The 17112-nt window shown below is 41.4% G+C and overlaps 1 protein-coding gene across 9 annotated transcripts in view; it reads right to left on the minus strand.

The window, feature by feature from the left end:
• slc2a9l2 (solute carrier family 2 member 9, like 2) overlaps positions 1–17112 on the minus strand; it is a 112377-nt gene that overhangs the window by 73872 nt on the left and 21393 nt on the right. For all 9 annotated transcript variants that reach the window (XM_061832686.1, XM_061832688.1, XM_061832683.1 and 6 more), the window contains exon 6: positions 15015–15160. In XM_061832686.1, coding sequence (XP_061688670.1) covers positions 15015–15160 — 146 coding nt within the window. The remainder of the gene's footprint in view (positions 1–15014; positions 15161–17112) is intronic.

The raw sequence follows: 17112 nt of genomic DNA on the forward strand, positions 1-17112 counted from the left end.
ATTTCCATCAGTAATCCATTCAATCTATTTTCTATATGATTACCCTGATAAGGATTGTGGATGTGCTGGAGCCTATCCCAGCTGACTTTGAATGAAAGGAGGAGGACACCCTGAACTAGATAGACATTCGCAGGACACATGTTGACAAATATAGACAGTCATACCCACCTTCACACCGAGGGAAAACTGAGAATCATGCATGTTTTTGGAATGTCAGAGGAAGCTGGAGTACACAGACAAAAGCCACCCAAGCACGGGGAGACCAATAATAAAATGTAACAGAGGACGCTTTTGAACCAACAACCTCTGAACTATGAGGCAATCGTGCTTATCAGTCGGCCACCTCAGTAATCAAGAATCACTGTTCTCGAATAGGCTGGGTAAAAATTGGCAGATCCTTTACAAGAATTATTCAATTGTTTGATAAAATCAGGGACGCATCCAGTATAAAAAAAAAAAAAAATCACTTAAAATATTTGTACCTAACGGCAAATGTTATGACAAATATTTGATTGTTATCCATCCATCTATTAATTTTCTTAGCTGCTTATCCTCAGAAGGGCCACAGTGAGGGTCATAGCCTAATATTTGATTGTTATAATCATGATAAATACTGTATATTTAACAATTGCGCTTGCATCTTTTTACTTACTGTATTTTTCACTTGCAAAAGACAAAACCCTATTATCTTAACCAATTGCTCAGTACCAGAACACAGTTACTGCATTGGTCACGAGTTTAGTACAACCTTAAGCAGCACATAGTTTGACCCAACTTGCAAAACATAGTAAAACACATTTAGCACTCTGGTGCAATTGTACTGCATAATGGTAAGCACCATAGGTTGAACATTGAGAGAGAACAGGTACCAGTAATTGCTTTTGACATTATGCACATCACATGTTTACAGTATGACTGTTACACTGCTGTTCACTGAAGGCGTTTCAATACATCACATTTTTCTTGCATTCCTAGTACTTTTTATTCATCCATCCATTTTCTTCACGGGAGTGCTGGAGCCTAATCCCAGCTCTCAACGGGCAGGCGGCAGGGTACACCCTGAAATGGTTACCAGCCAATCGCAGGGCACATCGAAACAAACAGCCACACTCACAATCGCACCTAGGGGCAATTTAGTGTGTCCAATTAATGTTGCATGTATTTGGGATGAGGGAGGAAACTGGAGTGCCCGGAGAAAACCCACGTAGGCACAGGGGGAACATGCAAACTCCACACAGGCGGGTCTGGGATTGAAGCTGGGGCCTCGCTGTTAGGCCAAAGCTTTCCAGCTGAGCCACTGTGCCACCTAGTACTTTTTATTTTAACTGCTAAAAATGACTTTATTTTGTTGTGTCATATACATTTTTGTCAACAAGAAGTGCAGCTATATAATCTGATCATTGTTTTCCTATGTTCCATGTTTGTCTGCCTCAGTTCTCAGGACCCAGATTCAAATACAGCCTTGCCTGTGTGTAGTCTGCATGTTCTCCGCATTCCTATGTGTGTTCTCGGGGCACTCAGGTTTCCTCCCACATCCCAACAACATCCATGGTAGGTTAAGTGAAGACCGTGGATGTGAACGTGAATCCGAATGGTTCCTTGTTTATACTGTATATACCCTGTGATTGATTGGCTGGTGACCAGTTCAGGATGTACCCCGCCTCCTGCCTGAAGATAGCTGGGATGGGCTCCAGCGCTCCCGCGACCCTTGTGAGAATAAGATGTTCAGATAATTGATGAATAATGAATGGGGTCGGATTTACAACATACGGTTTTGAGCACTGAATCTGAGGCTTTACAAATCTATATTGAAAATTGGGTTTTGTTTACAGTTTAGAGAAAGCAAGAGATGGTTTCAAGAAACGTGTCTTTGCAATTAAGGAAAAACTGTACCGTATTTTATTACAAAACATTACAAAGGTTGTTATTCTCTACGTGCCCATCCAGCTCAGGGTGTACACCGCCTCTCTCCCAAAGTCAGCTGAAGTAGTAATTGCCAGCACACCCCAGATCCCGGTGAGGATAAATGGTGTTGAAAATAGATAGATAATTGATGCCATACTATGTAATGGAAACGTAAAACATCATCATAACAGGTGCTCGTTTATTCCACCAGGCGAATATTGTCATGAGATGCAATATGAAGCGATGAAAATGTGTCATCTTTTTAATGTATGTAGAAGGGACTGCTTGCCAACCACCAAGATCATGTATGAACCGTTCTCATTCAGCATGCAAATATTTTTTTCCAGTTCATTCAACTGTTGCTGATGGAATTTATAATTTTGTTTTTTTTTCTTGCATCATCAGCCTCTGCCTAATAAACTGTGAACACATTGGAATTACTGACATATTGTGGCGCACTGGCGTCTGAGAGGGAGAGCTAGAGAGAGAGAAATTGGTCATATAATGTGATGCACAGTCAAATATTTCATTGCTTTTGTCTCCTTTTCACATAAGTTACAAATTACACTTTTGTCTTCTGTCAATTTTGATGGGTAGGTCTTTCGTAACAACTTTGTTGGAAGGTAAGTAACCCTAAAAACACCTCAAGAGCTTCTCGTACAAAAGTGGGAATTTGGAATAGGATTTACTGGTGTTTTAATGTGTGTTGTGATTGTTTATTTGGAGTGGTTCTTAACCTTGTTGGAGGTAAGGAAACTCGAGAGTTTCATCTGAAGTTCACAGAACCGTTTTGAATTTGAAAAGTAAAATTATTTCAGGCGGCACGGTGAATCAGCTGGAAAGCGTTGGCCTCACATCTCTGAGGGCCCGCGTTCAATCCCGGACCCGCCTGTGTGGGGTTTGCATGTTCTCCCCGTGCCTGCGTGAGTTTTCTCCAGACACTCCGGTTTCCTCACACATCCCAAAAACATGCAACATTAATTGGACACTCTAAATTTCCCCTCGGTGTGACTGTGACTGCGGCTGTCTGTCTCGATGTGCCATGTGATTGGCTGGCAACCTCCTGCCCGTTGACAACTGGGATAGGCTCCAGCACCCCCCGCGACCCTTGTGAGGATAAGCGGCAAAGAAAATGGATGGATGAAAATTATTTCAAAGTCAAAGCAGTTATATATTTTATTGTCTGTGCAGATTCTCAGTTCTCTTGATTGTGAAAATTCTCAACAAAATCTGTTATTTCTACAATCCTCGAAAACGGTTCATAGGTAAGGTTTTTTTAATATCGGATGCGTTGTCATGCCACACCAATGCTACTCAACTCAAGTGTGTCATTGAAATGTTAAATTAAGACTGCAGTAATTTTTTTAAATGCATTTCGACTCGTGGCTCAGCGCCCACCTTGACGCACCGTTCGTTGCCTTTTGAACGGCACAAACACGGCATTCAAAATGCAGTGTAAAAAAAGGGCTTTAACGTATAAATGGAAGCGCAGAGAGCCGGAGTGTGTCAAGCCCTCTGTTGAACTCCAGTGACTGCCTCACCAAACCCAGATAAAGAACCACTAGTTTATATCCACATATCTATTTCGTGACTGTTCAACAAAATGGGATCTGTGTTGTCTCAAAAAAAAATGATAAGGTAACATTGTTTATAAAAAGCCTCTCAAAATCCCACCAACCCCATTCTGTATAATCACCTACCCTCTTCTTGCAACCTTGCACACTTTTACTGCAGACAAGCACTGACAATAGGAAACTGTGTTATCTTTTACTTTGTTGTAATATTCTGTCTCTATCTCTCCCTTTTATTATGATGAGATTATAGTTATAGTGTTGATGTGATCAATTATTTCCACAGAACAAAATCTGATTGATGTTTACATGTCAAAATTGGATGGCGACGGTCACCATTTAATGGATTTCTTTTATGACACAGAGCTTTGTGGACACGTTTTACCGCTACCTCGTAAGGAACATAGATGATTCAAAAATAGCCGTTTCTCATGTAGCGGTATTAGCTTGTGTCGTATATATAGAACACTGTAAAATGTTTAGTTTTGATATGAATAAAGTTGTATATTTCCTGCACAATTCACAATTTTCATTGGAATGCCAGAATCATAAAATAATATTTGTATCCTTCTTGTCAGCTTTTGGTAATAATGGCACATTGCACTTAGTAATAGTAACATGACTGGTCATTTTCATGTGTCTGAAATTTGATCAATTTAAGTATAAATTGCCATAGCGCCTTAAAAAAAAAAGTACAGGAAAGATATTGTATTACAGTAAACACAATGCAAACAAACAGTTTGATAATGTGCTCCATGAGGTTAGTAGTTTTTTCCGTGATTGAAAGGAGGTGAAACAAAAAAATGCTTTTCTCCTCCAGCCTCAGTTGACAAACCAAAGGAACGGTGGAAGCACGTTTAATGGCAGCTGGCCACAAATAAACACAAGGGAGAGAAATAGTTTCTGGAGTAGGTAACCCATAACGGAAATGTCAGGACGACCACATTGTTGAGTTCTGGGTTTCTAATACCTTCGCTCAGTCAGTCTTCATTACCATAACATAACCGAACAAATAACTCTCCAGCGAGAAAAGAAAAAGCCCCTTGAAAAGCATTACAGTACTTGGTTTGTTAGACAGTAATCATTGATTGAAAATGTTTAATTTAACACCAAGCTGTGACATGTACTATAATTGGCTGTCACTTGCTTTTAGCCGTTTAAAGTCTAATGCATGATGGATTACAGTGTGCACCGCAGTAATTATTCTAAACAAGTTGGCATAAACAACGTTGGCCCAATAAATTGATATGAGGTGTATGTTTTATCCACCCTTGCTATGTCATATTAAGAATCTGGTCACACCACTTTTTGGCCTTCACCAATATTTATACTATTCAGGGTTTCCTTCTTTTCTGACTCACAACAGCATCACTGGAACTTCCCACCCACCAGGATCATAAGTAACAAATAACTCGACAAAACACAAGCTGTCATCAGGCACTTTCAGTTGTTGTTTTTTTTTTTTTTGCTAGTTGTCTTCTTCCCTGTTTCTTTTTCTTTGTTCCTCGGGTTAAGCAAGGGGCTGTGCACCTGGGAGGTACTGCAATTAACTCCAGGTTTTAAGGTGCTTAGATACAGTACCTGGTAGGTTAGGACTCAGGACGGTGCAGGGACATCGGCGACATTGCGCACTCTTGCCCATATTTCACACTAGTTGCTAAGCAACCTATCCGGACTTAGTCTGGTGTCTTTTCCCCACTTTGGATGTAATGCAGGAAGCAGCTCTTTGCATAATAATAAGGAGGAGTGCTCCATGAGATCCCTTACATTGTGATCAGTGACAGAGGTCCCCAGTTAGCCTCCAGTCTTTTTTCAAGTCCCTGTGGCCTTTGTTAGTCTCTCATCAGGATGCCAATCTCACGCCAAGAACTGCATGGACAGCTGGATGCAGCCATACATTGGTGCCATCAAGATCCTGCTTCCCTTCCTGGTGGTTCCACCTTCTTTGAATTGATCACTCCAGTTTTCACACCAAGCTTGAAAACCTGCAATTTCAGGACTGAATAACTACAGATCAGTCGCCCTGACATCTGCGGTCATGAAGTCCTTTGAGTTCCTCTTGCTGGACCACTTCGACAGCATCAGAGGACCCCTGCTAGACCACCTGCAGTTTTCCAATCAAGCAAACAGACCTGCGGAAGACGCCGACAACACAGGACTGCACTTCATCCCAGAACACCTCATCAACGCAGGGACCTACACTTTTCCTGTTTGTGGACTTTAGCTCTCCATTCAACACAATAATTCCTGAACTTTTATCTTCCAAGCTTCTCCACCTCAGCATCTTGCCTGACATTTCCCAGTGGATTTACAGCTTCCTGACAGGCAGGACACAGCTTCTCTTCCCACTCTACAACAAAGGCCACTTAAAATTTCTACAAATACACTCAACGCCATTTCATAGTTGTGTGTTTTGTGTTCTGAATGTATATTTTGTAAAAGTGACTGTTTGTTGTGCCTCCAACAACACACAAATTCAAATTCAATCAAATTCCTTGTGCTTTGTAACATACTTGGCCAATAAGGGGCTTCTTATTCTGAGGGACTTTTAAGCAGATTACCGTGACAAGCCCGGGTAGTTCGCCATGAGGCCTCCATTAGTTTGTGGCAGGGTTGTCGGGGGATACTCTAGTGATCCACTCTGCGTTATGTTTTTTTTTTCTATCAGTCGTATCTTCCCTCTGTTTTTATTAGTTCCCCCCAAGACAGTACAGGAGGTTTTACGAGCATTTTATGTTGAGTCTAGTCTAGTCTAGTCTTTTTTTTTTTAATCACAACAATTTTATATTTATTATTTTTAACTTTGGTGTTTGGCTAAAGAGAATTCTTTACACCATTTAGTATGACTTTAGATTACTTGTATTTCTTGTTATTTGCACTTGAAATTTAAAAGATAACATTACTCATTCATTACCAGCCAGTTATGTGGTTACAGCAGTGCTACACTACTTCTGGTTCATTTTTTTAAACATTTTAGTTAGCCATGGAGTTATACCATATATGGTCATTATAGCTTTGCTAAAACAACAAATCAAATGTGAGTGAAAAATGAAAATAATATACTGAGAAAAAGATAAACACAAAACAACAACTAAACAACTACACAAAACAATCTCTCTCTCTCTCTCTCTCTCTCTCTCTCTCCTCTCTCTCTCTCTCTCTCTCTCTGAGACCACAGCGTGGCTGGTAAAAACCTTATGTCACACATCTTGGGAGGATATAAATGATGCTGTGTATGGGTTGAGGGTGAGTGGAAAAGCCCATCAACCCCTCTGCTTGCAACTGTTAACCATGAATGTCACCTCGTCTAAAAGCATTTTGTACCGACGCTGATGAAAGATGTGCTAGCTGACAGCTGACACTAAAAATGTGTGCAATCAGAGTGGTAAATTATTACAGCAGTCAGTGTGATGTGCAGGAAGCCACCAGTGTAGAGATAGCAACACAATACAGTAAATATAGCCATTTTCCTTACAGTTTAGCCTCACAAGCGTTGCAGGTCTGCTGGTAGCCTATCCAAGCAGTTTGGGCGAGAGGCCAGGTACAACGTGAACTGGTTGCTCGCCAATCGCAGGGCACATATAAACAACAATTTTCACTCACATTCATACCTATTCATACAATTTAGAGTCTTCAATTAAGCTACTATGCATGTTTTGTTTTGGGGGGGGGTGTAGGAGGAAACCAGAGTACTCTGAGGAGACATAGGGAGAACATGGAAACTCTATTCTATTCTATTCTAAATTCAACTTATTATACTACTTATCATTGACCTTGATATCCTGTTTGGGGACTTCAGCTCTGTGTTCAACACCATCAACGTTGAATTCCTCTCTTCCAGGCGTCTCGCCGACCACCTGTCAGTGGATGTACAGCTTTCTGAAGGGCAGGACACAGCAGGTAAGGCTGGAGGACACCGCCTCATCTTCATAAGCACTGGAGTCCGCCATGTATGTCCGAACGACTCCACAACAACACACTCAGTTTTCAAACTCCTGAAGTTTACCGATGACACCAGTCATCAGCTTTACGAAAGCCGGTGACGAGTCTGCATATTGACAGAAAGTGGAGAGTTGGTGTGGAGAACGCAACCTCTTTCTCTCTCTCTCACACACACACACACACACACACACCACACACACACACGCACACACACCACACACACACACACACACACACCACACACACACACACACACACCACACACACACACTCCCCCCCACAAAAGAGAAAACTCCACCAGCCACTACTGCACCCTATGCTAGTCACATCTTTAACTCTGAGGAATACCAACCCAAGACCAAAAACTGTTTCGAGTCTCATTATGAAAGGCCATCAAATACCATGGTGACATTATATGAATATGTCACACATTACACATCTGGTATTCAACTGTCAAACTGCAGTAAAATAGACAGGTCTAACGTGTGGCAAATAGGTCAGATGAATACAATGGCTGCATAAGTCAACATTCTGGTGAAGACAGTGTCAGACAGGCCAATATTTATGAATTACAAATGACTGTGTAATGCTCGTGTAAATGTCAGTGCACAGTAAAGGCTGTATTTACACTGCATATTTCAAGTGGTGCAACTGATTTGTTTATAGTTCTTGATCAGTATTGCCACAATTACCTTGAAAAAGTAACTTGGTTGCTTCAATGATTACTTGAATTCAATAGAAACTATGTTAGATTACAAGTCACCTTTAAGCTACTCTCAGCAGGTGCCGAATGGCAGGAGTATCACTTATTCACAGTACAACACGAGCATTAGCTTAATCGTATCCATTACATGGTAATACAGTACATGCCAAACAGGTTACAGAATGATGTCATCAAAATGAACCAATAACTGAAATATTAGTGAAGCTGAAGCCATAATGAATCAGCTACTTTGTGCAGACTTGTCATGCCATATAAAGTACCCAACAATGAAAAGATGAAAAAAAATAGCACATAATTCTCAAAGTTAGTCAGAGCTCTCGGGTGCCATGAGGCACAAAAAGCCCACAGTTGTTTTTTGTACTCTAGGTTTTCAGGGGAGCAGGTGATCGACCCACTTCCTAAACCCAGCAACTGGTGTTCCTAGGTGGTATCCCATCCAAGTCCTAACCAGGAGCTTCAGAGATCAGACAAGAGCTCAGGACACCGCGCAAGGGGTCTCAAGTATACTTCTCGACTTGGACTTTTAACTCATGTAGATAGACAAACTGCTCCATGTGGGTCTCCTGTGACCAAATAAATGTCGGGTTTTTTTCACAGAGCTTAATTAGTATTCATAATATAGGTAGTGGGATCACCAGTTAATAAGTAGCATTTGCTTCCATGTCATCACCAGCAAGACACCTGATAAGTTTGGTTCGTTATAAAGGTTTTGTGACTGGTAGTCACTATAGCTCTTCTCATGACTTTTTTTCATTTTGTTTTAATTGTACTTCATTTCAATTGTACAGCGTTCTAATTAAAGGGATAAATTATCCTATTGAGTTTAACAGGGTCTTTCCACACTTATTATCACCGGGCCAGATATGTACCTTCATAAGACCCACCTTCTTTCTGATGAACACACAAAATTAAAATATAATAAATTAAAATATTCCACTCTAGTAGAGATGCCTTTCCAGTCGTGAAGACACTACCTGAGTGCGGAAGATAACTTAATGTTTTTCCACCTCTAATTACATCTGTTATCTTCATTTCACTTTTTGAGTCTATTTTGAATTTTTAAGAGGGGAGTAGCTTTGTTTTGGAGGCTTCGTGGGGGTACTTGAACGCAACTCGGGTTTTATGTGCGGCGACATGCCTGCCTACGCTAAATCCATTGCTGAATATAGTGTTTATCTTCTGACATATGAATGTTTGTGTATCCTTGTGCACTTTTTGGAATGTTTCCTGTGCAAGTTCAACTTCACGTTTTTCCTGATCTCAATTCAAACCCACTAAAATTGGAAGGAACTTGTAACTGCACAGTACAACCTGTACTAGACAAATAACACCCAAAACAGAATACAACTGTGTCAAACTAGTGCACAATGATCTCTTAATCCTTGCTCAACCCTACAAAGTGACTCTTTAAGACACCCCATTCCTATGGCCAAACAATTCTTTGTTTCACCAGTAAACCTCATGTTCAAGAATTTATTTTTTCCTTATTGCTTACAGTACTATCACCTTCATAACTGTTAGTATCATCCCAATAAGATCTCCAACCACAGCCCTGTAAAGTTAGATATGTCATTTCCTCACAACCCCTTGCTTCTACCCCTGTGGCAATTTGATCCTCTTCTACTAACAGGTCATTTGTTTAAATTAATAGCCCAAATAAGTGAATAGCACCCAGGGGATATCAAATACCAATATATGGCAATCACTCAAGGGCTACCTAAGAGGCCAGATCATTTTATAATGAACTCATAAAAAGAAAACATCCATCCATTTTCTTTGCAGCTTATCCTCACGAGGGCCGCAGGGAGTGCTGGAGCCTATCCCAGCTGTCAACGGGCAGGAAAGAATTAACACAATATTTTATGTCACACATGATTTTTGACCTGCTCTCTATACAGAACTACTGCTGCAAACAGAATATAATAAAGTTTACATAAAAACAAAACAATTACTCCTTAAAAATAAGCAAACATATAAAAATAGCAAAAAGCTGAAAGTAGAGCTCGGTTGGAAATAGGGACATTGTCAGATTTAACTATTAGATACCCCACGACCAATTTTAAAGGCTACTATGAAAGATTCTATACCTCATCTCTGAACATAGCCAAAAAAAAATTCTTAACCTTTCTAGGTGACATATTAGTGACAAAAATTCATGTGATGAATCGGAACTCCCTGGACATACCAACAACCCATCTTGAAAGAACACAGGCAATAACCTCCATGCAAAGCAGGAAGTCTGCTGACGGGTTTTGCATTAAGTTCTACAAATCATTTTCACATACGCTGGTACCTATGCTGAAAGCACTTTTTAAGAAAATTCTTTCTGCAGGGTTCCTGCCTCCTTTAATGACACAACCAGTTATATCATTCTTAGTGAAAAAAGATAAGTACCCTTTAGATTGCACTTTCTTGATTGATTAGGTGAAGCCCTCAGCCACTGCGGTGCAGGCACAACAATTACAAAACACTCCCGTCAGTCATTGTGCATGTGAAATGGTGCTAATTCACTTGCATGTGTCCGCAGGTGGGGGCCACTCACTTATTGCGACAAACAACTCATGAATATGCAAATTGATTGGGTATCTGAAATTGCACGAGATCGGGGACTGGAACCTCACTTGAACTCTATTTGTTCACCCATATCGCTCCGGACCAGTCCACTACACATCAATGTTAGTCTTCAAGGGATGATTCCCATATTCAAAAGCACTGCGAAAATATTGTTTCAGTTTAGGAAATATTTCAATCACCCTGCTCTGGTTAGTTACCAATCACATTTCCACCATCCCAGATAGATGTAGCATTCACGCGGCGGGACAAGAATCGTCGTTTCCAGCTGGGTCCTGTAATGGCCAGATCGTTCTGTCAGGAGCCATCGGTGCGGGGGAGGACCCAAATGCAGGACTCCGGAGACGCAGAGGCAGTTTGGGAAGTGTTTATTTGTTCCAAGGTCGGGGATCAGGCAGACAGTGAACTGGAGCACCAGTAACCAGCACATCAGGCGTAGAGGGCAACTGAGCGCGCAAGCAGGGATCAGTACACGGAACATCAGTCAGAGTGAGCAGCAGTATCGAGAGCGTCAAGCTTACGGGGTTGGTCGGAGGACAGGCGGAGGTCGGTACACAGGCGTTCGGTATCAAGAACGAGGAAGTGCGGGAACGAAGCATGGATGGCAATGATCTGGCAAAGCCAGACCGTCCGCTGGGTCCTATGTATGCTGGGGTTAATTATCAGTGTGGTGTGCGCCTCCTAATCAACACAGGTGTGTAGGGGACCTGCACAGCCAGGACTGGGACTGGCAGGACCATGACACACCATGACAGAGATGGGACAAATGTTCCTAGATGAACTGTGGCGACGCATCCTAACGCACATACATCTCACCATATACAATGTACATGTATATAGCACCACGGTGGTCAAATGGTTAGAACATCTTCCTCATAGTTCTGTGGACCTGGGTTCAAATCTGGCCTCACCTGTTGGGAGTTTTAATGATCCCTCTGTGCCTGCATGGGTTTTTCTACTTTTCTACCACATCCCAAAAACATGTGTAGTAAGTCAACTGCAGAGTCTAAATTGCCCATGGGTGTGAATGTTAGTACGAATAGCTGTTTATGTGTGCCCTGCAATTGCCTAGAAACCAGTTCAGCCTGTACTCCGCCGCCTCTTGCTCAGATTCAGATGGGATGGGATCCAGCATACCCACAACATGATTGAGGATAAAGGCTACAGAAAATGGAAGTGCGTGGGTGTATATATACTCTATACACACACACACACACACACACATATCCATTCATCAATCCATATATTTTCTGAGACGCTTATCCACACGAGGGTCATGGGAGTGCGGGAGGCAATCAGAGCTGTAATCGGGCAGGAGGCATGGAACACCTTGCACCGTTTGCCAGCCAATTGCAGGGCACAGGGAGACAAACAACACTCTTACTCTGGAGATCCTATAGAGACAAACCACACTCACTCTGGAGATCCTGGAGAAAACCCACACAGAAACAGGGAGAACATGCAAATGCCACACAAGCGGATTTCAACCCCAGTCCTCAGAACTGTGAGGTCAACGCTCTAACCAGTTGCGGCACCATATATCCACAAGGGTCGCGGGAGCGCTGGAGCCTATGCAACTCATATATACAGTGAAGAAAATGAGTATTTGAACACCCTGCTATAGTGCAAGTTCTCCCACTTAGAAATCATGGAGTGGTCTGAAATTTTAATCGTTAGGTGCATGTCCACTGTGAGAGAGATGATCTAAAAAGAAAAATCCAGAATTCACAATGTATGATTTTTTTAATGATTTATTTGTGTGATATAGCTGCAAATAAGTATTTGAACACCTGAGAAAACCAATGTTAATATTTGGTACAGTACCCTTTGGTTGCAATTACAGATGTCAAATGTTTCCTGTAGTTGTTGACCAGGTTTGCACACTGCAGGAGGGATTTTGACCCACTGCTCCACACAGATATTCTCTAGGTCAGACAGGTTTCTGGGCTGTTGCTGAGAAACACAGTTTCAGCTCCCTCCAAAGATTTTCTATTGGGTTTAGGTCTGGAGACTGGCTAGGCCACACCAGAACCTTGACATGTGTTGTCATTGTCATGTTGAAAGACTCCGTCACGATCCATTTTCAATGCTCTGACTGAAGGAAAGAGGTTGTTCCCCAAAATCTCACAATACATGGCCGCGGTCATCCTCTCCTTAATACAGTGCAGTCTTCCTGTCCCACGTGCAGAAAAACACCCCCAAAGCTTGAGGCTACCACCCCCATGCTTCACAGTAGGGATGGTGTTCTTGGGATCGAACTCACCATTCGTCTTCCTCCAAACACGGTTAGTGGAATTATGACAAAAAGTTCCATTTTGCTCTCATCTGACCACAAAACTTTCTCCCATGATTCCTCTGTGTCATCTAAATGGTCATTGGCAAACTTAAGATGGGCTTTGACATGTGCTGGTTTAAGGAGGGGAACCTTCCGTGCAATGCATGATTTCAAACCATGACGTCTTAGTGTATTACCAACAGTCACCTTAGAAATGGTGGTCCCAGCTCTTTTCAGGTCATTCACCAAGTCCTGTTGTTGTAGTCTTGGTCTGATTCCTTACCTTTTTAAGGATCATTGAGACCCCACAAAGTGAAATCCTGCAAGGGTGCTCCGCTCCGAATGAGATTGACCGTCATGTTTAGCTTCTTCCACTTTCTAATGATTGCTCCAACAGTGGACCTTTTTTCACCAAGCCGCTTGGCAATTTCTACGTAGCCCTTTCCAGCCGTGTGGAGTTGTACAATTTTGTCTCTGGTGTCTTTGGACAACTCTTTGGTCTTGGCTATGTTACAAGTTTGCGTCTTACTGATTGTGGACAGGGTTCTTTCTGCCGCTAATGACCTCACACAGGTGCATCTGATTCAGGATAATACATGGCGCGGAGGTGGACTTTTAAAGGGAGACTAACAGGTCTTTGAGGGTCAGAATTCTAGCCGATAGACAGGTGTTCAAATACTTATTTGCACTTGTATCACACAAATAAATCATTGAAAAAAATCATACATACATTGTGAATTTTGCATTTTTCTTTATAGATTATCTCTTTCACAGTGGACATGCACCTGCGATGAAAATTTCAGACCCCTCCATGATTTCAAAGTGGGAGAACTGTGTGGGAGAGAGAGCGAAAGATTTTTTTTCCCAAAATTAATTTGGTAACAAATTCTTAGGGTGTGATAAGGAAACCTTTGGGTGGGTCTGACCTACCCGAAATAAGAATGGCCTCGCCACTGCAACCAGCCCATACCGTCATTAATGGTGTGGCCTTCTGGCACACCGTCCAAGTGACAATGCTCAGTCACGCAAGGCGTACTCTCTCAATGCATGCGAGACCATCATTGCAAGAATTAATTGCTTTAATTGTCAGAAAATTAAGTGTATACAGTGATCCATCCACAGGCACTGACAGCCCCTTTGGTTAAATACAGAACTACTCGCGTCTTCGAAAATATGACAACCAGGTGTAACTTGAGTCTTGCAGAGATACGCCACACCCTGCAAGGATCTGCGCTCGTCTGGATAAGAGTTCCCTAGTAATTTTAAGCCAAGAGGACCAGGAGAAGCTCATGCCTGCTTTTATCTCCAGTAGACTGGACTACAGTATAGTAATGGCTTTCTGACTAGACTCTCTCAATAGAGCATTAAATAATTCCACCTCATTCAGAATGCTGCTCGGGTTCTGGTCAGAACAAAGAGATCAGAACATATTAACCAATTCTAAAGTCCCAACACTGACACCCAGTCAGCTTGAGAATATACTTTAAAGTTCTGCTTCTGGTCTTTCAAGCACTAAATGCCTTATGTCGTGAAGACATTAAAGACTACTAATGGTATTTATAATACAGTATGTGTCATTTAGTGTGGTAAGGCAGTAGTCTAAAAAGTTATTTTCCCTGGTATGATCGTCAATGTGCTGCTTGTATTTCGGTAGTTTGTGTTTGACTCTAGCTTTATTCAAGTCCCTGAGAATAATGAGGGGTGAATCTTAGTGCTTTTTTTTTTAAAGTTTGTTTACTTGTTGAGCACGTGTCAGCAGTGCGGCATTCCTGGGGAAAGGAGACACATTCAGATATTTATAAATTCTTTCTCCATAGATGCAACATCAAAACAAAATGTGTTTCTATTCTGATCTATAGTTGCTATGACTGCATTACCTCTACCTGGCTACACTTTGACTTGGGTGTTTTGATTTTGTTTGATGGTAGGTATTAACTACATAAATTATAAATTTTCCATTCCTCTATTTTTCAAATCTTTCAGGATGTGTAAAAGATGGCAAAGTGGTGAATCATCTTTAACTCACCTGGCCTAGCAGCTCAGGCAGGCCCAGCACCTGACCAAAGAACACTCCAAGACAGATCAGAATAGAGTTGAACTGACCGATGGAACCGCGGATATATCTTGGGGAAATTTCTCCAAGATACATAGGTAGTACGCTGAGAGCTATACCTATGAGGAAAAAAAGAAAGAAATTCAAAAATATATAAATATATAGTCATCTCAAGGCATAAATTTAAATTCAACAAGAACAAACCAGATAGAAGAATTTGTTTCCCTTTCAACTGTTTATCCTACAATATGACTGATGTTAAAAAAAAATTTAACAACTTCAGGGCTGAAAAAAGTTTGCCATTTTTGTTTTAGCTACTACTTTTGTCACAAAAGGCATAACATACAATTTGAAATAACAGCAGGCCCTATAATGGTTAGATTCAAATGTTAGAATACATAATATCATAAATAAAACATACTCGGGCTGTGTTCACACAAATTGCTCGGACGTTAGATGTCTGAACAGGAAATATAATGCTAATTAAGTTTCCAGTTGGGTAAGAAAAAGTGTAGAGTAGCAACATTGACAACAACACAAGTACGTATATCAGAGCATTTGTTTAAGCTTTATCAGCATGTTCAGTAGCTACATCTCTTACGCTATGCTGTATATACGGCAAATGGAACATATGTGCGCCCTTATGCGCGCCGTATCCATGTTTGTATTTACATTGTTGGGCAAAGGATTCCACAATTGCAAGCAGACATGAAACAGGAAATGTCTTTTTTTTTGTTCCCAGGTGAGTAATTGAGTTGGATTGTGTTTGAAATGGATTTTGTCACTTTGACGCTTTGTGTTGTCTTTGTTGTGACTTCAGCCAATCAGACGGAGGGTCGCCATTCTTCACAATCTCTGACTGGTTTAGAGACCATGATGAAACCCATGTCTCCTTTCAAGTCGCAGCAGTGTTTTTTTTCTTCCTCAAATGACTGTGTACCTGGACATACCATGGGTTTGTTTTTTATTTTTTGCAGGACCATGAAGAAATTAGGGAATCAATGCGACCAAATTAGTCACACTCTAGAGTCCTGTCTCATCCCAGAAAAAATTCTAGCACCAAGCCAGAGTACTAAACCATGTTTCCAAACATGCAGATTGATCATACTTTATGAGTCCCTTGTAATTTTTTTGCGTCTCAGACACGGGACGCACATCAAACGAGATCTCTGTAAATATATGTTTGTTTGGTTTTTTTTCTTCTTAATGTCTTATTTAGGCAGCACGATGGTTGTCTGCCTCACAGTTCTGAAGACCGGGGTTTTAAATCCCGGCCCCGCCTGTGTGGAGTTTGCATGTTCTCCCTGTGCCTGCTTGGGTTTTCTCCGGGCACTCCAATTTCCTCCCACATCCCAAAAACCCGCATTCATTTGAGACTCTAAATTGCCCCTAGGTATGATTGTGAGTGCGACTGTTGTATGTCTCCATGTGCCCTGTGATTGGCTGGCAACCAGTTCAGGATGTTCCCCGTCTCCTCAACGAGGATAGCTCGGATAGGCTCCAGCAGTCCCGTGACCCTTGTGAGGATAAGCGGTTCAGATAACAGATAGATCGATGGGTTATTTATTTTACTCGAGGAAACAAGAAAAATGCAGTTATTATAACAGAATTGCCATGATATAAAAGCGTCTGAACACAACTTGTGATAGCTGTCATTCCATAAATATGTCTCAAAGGAGTCTTACTTAATTGGTGACTTTGCTTTTCATGTCCCTGTTTTTTTAATCATCTCCTCTCTTTCAAACATCTAATGAAGGTAGCAAATCTTCCCATTTCACCAGTGGAGTTGATGTTTGGGAGTAAGTGCTAATTTCACAGGCATTGCGCATTCATCTGATACAAACACACTCAGGCAATTTTAAATGTCCTCCTTGATGAGACCATCCCTTGCACCATCATAACATTTACATTTTTCCCAGGGCGGATTTAATGTCCGTTGGAGAAAGGTAACTTTATGACATGACAAGGTTCATGCAGTATGACAAATGCAGTATGTGGGTGTGAAAATTTAAAATTTACAGTTGTCTATCAAAAGCTACAATACTGTTGTCTGAAAGCCACAAATTCTAAT

Source organism: Syngnathoides biaculeatus, chromosome 10, assembly GCF_019802595.1.
Source record: "Syngnathoides biaculeatus isolate LvHL_M chromosome 10, ASM1980259v1, whole genome shotgun sequence".
NCBI lineage: Eukaryota > Metazoa > Chordata > Actinopteri > Syngnathiformes > Syngnathidae > Syngnathoides > Syngnathoides biaculeatus.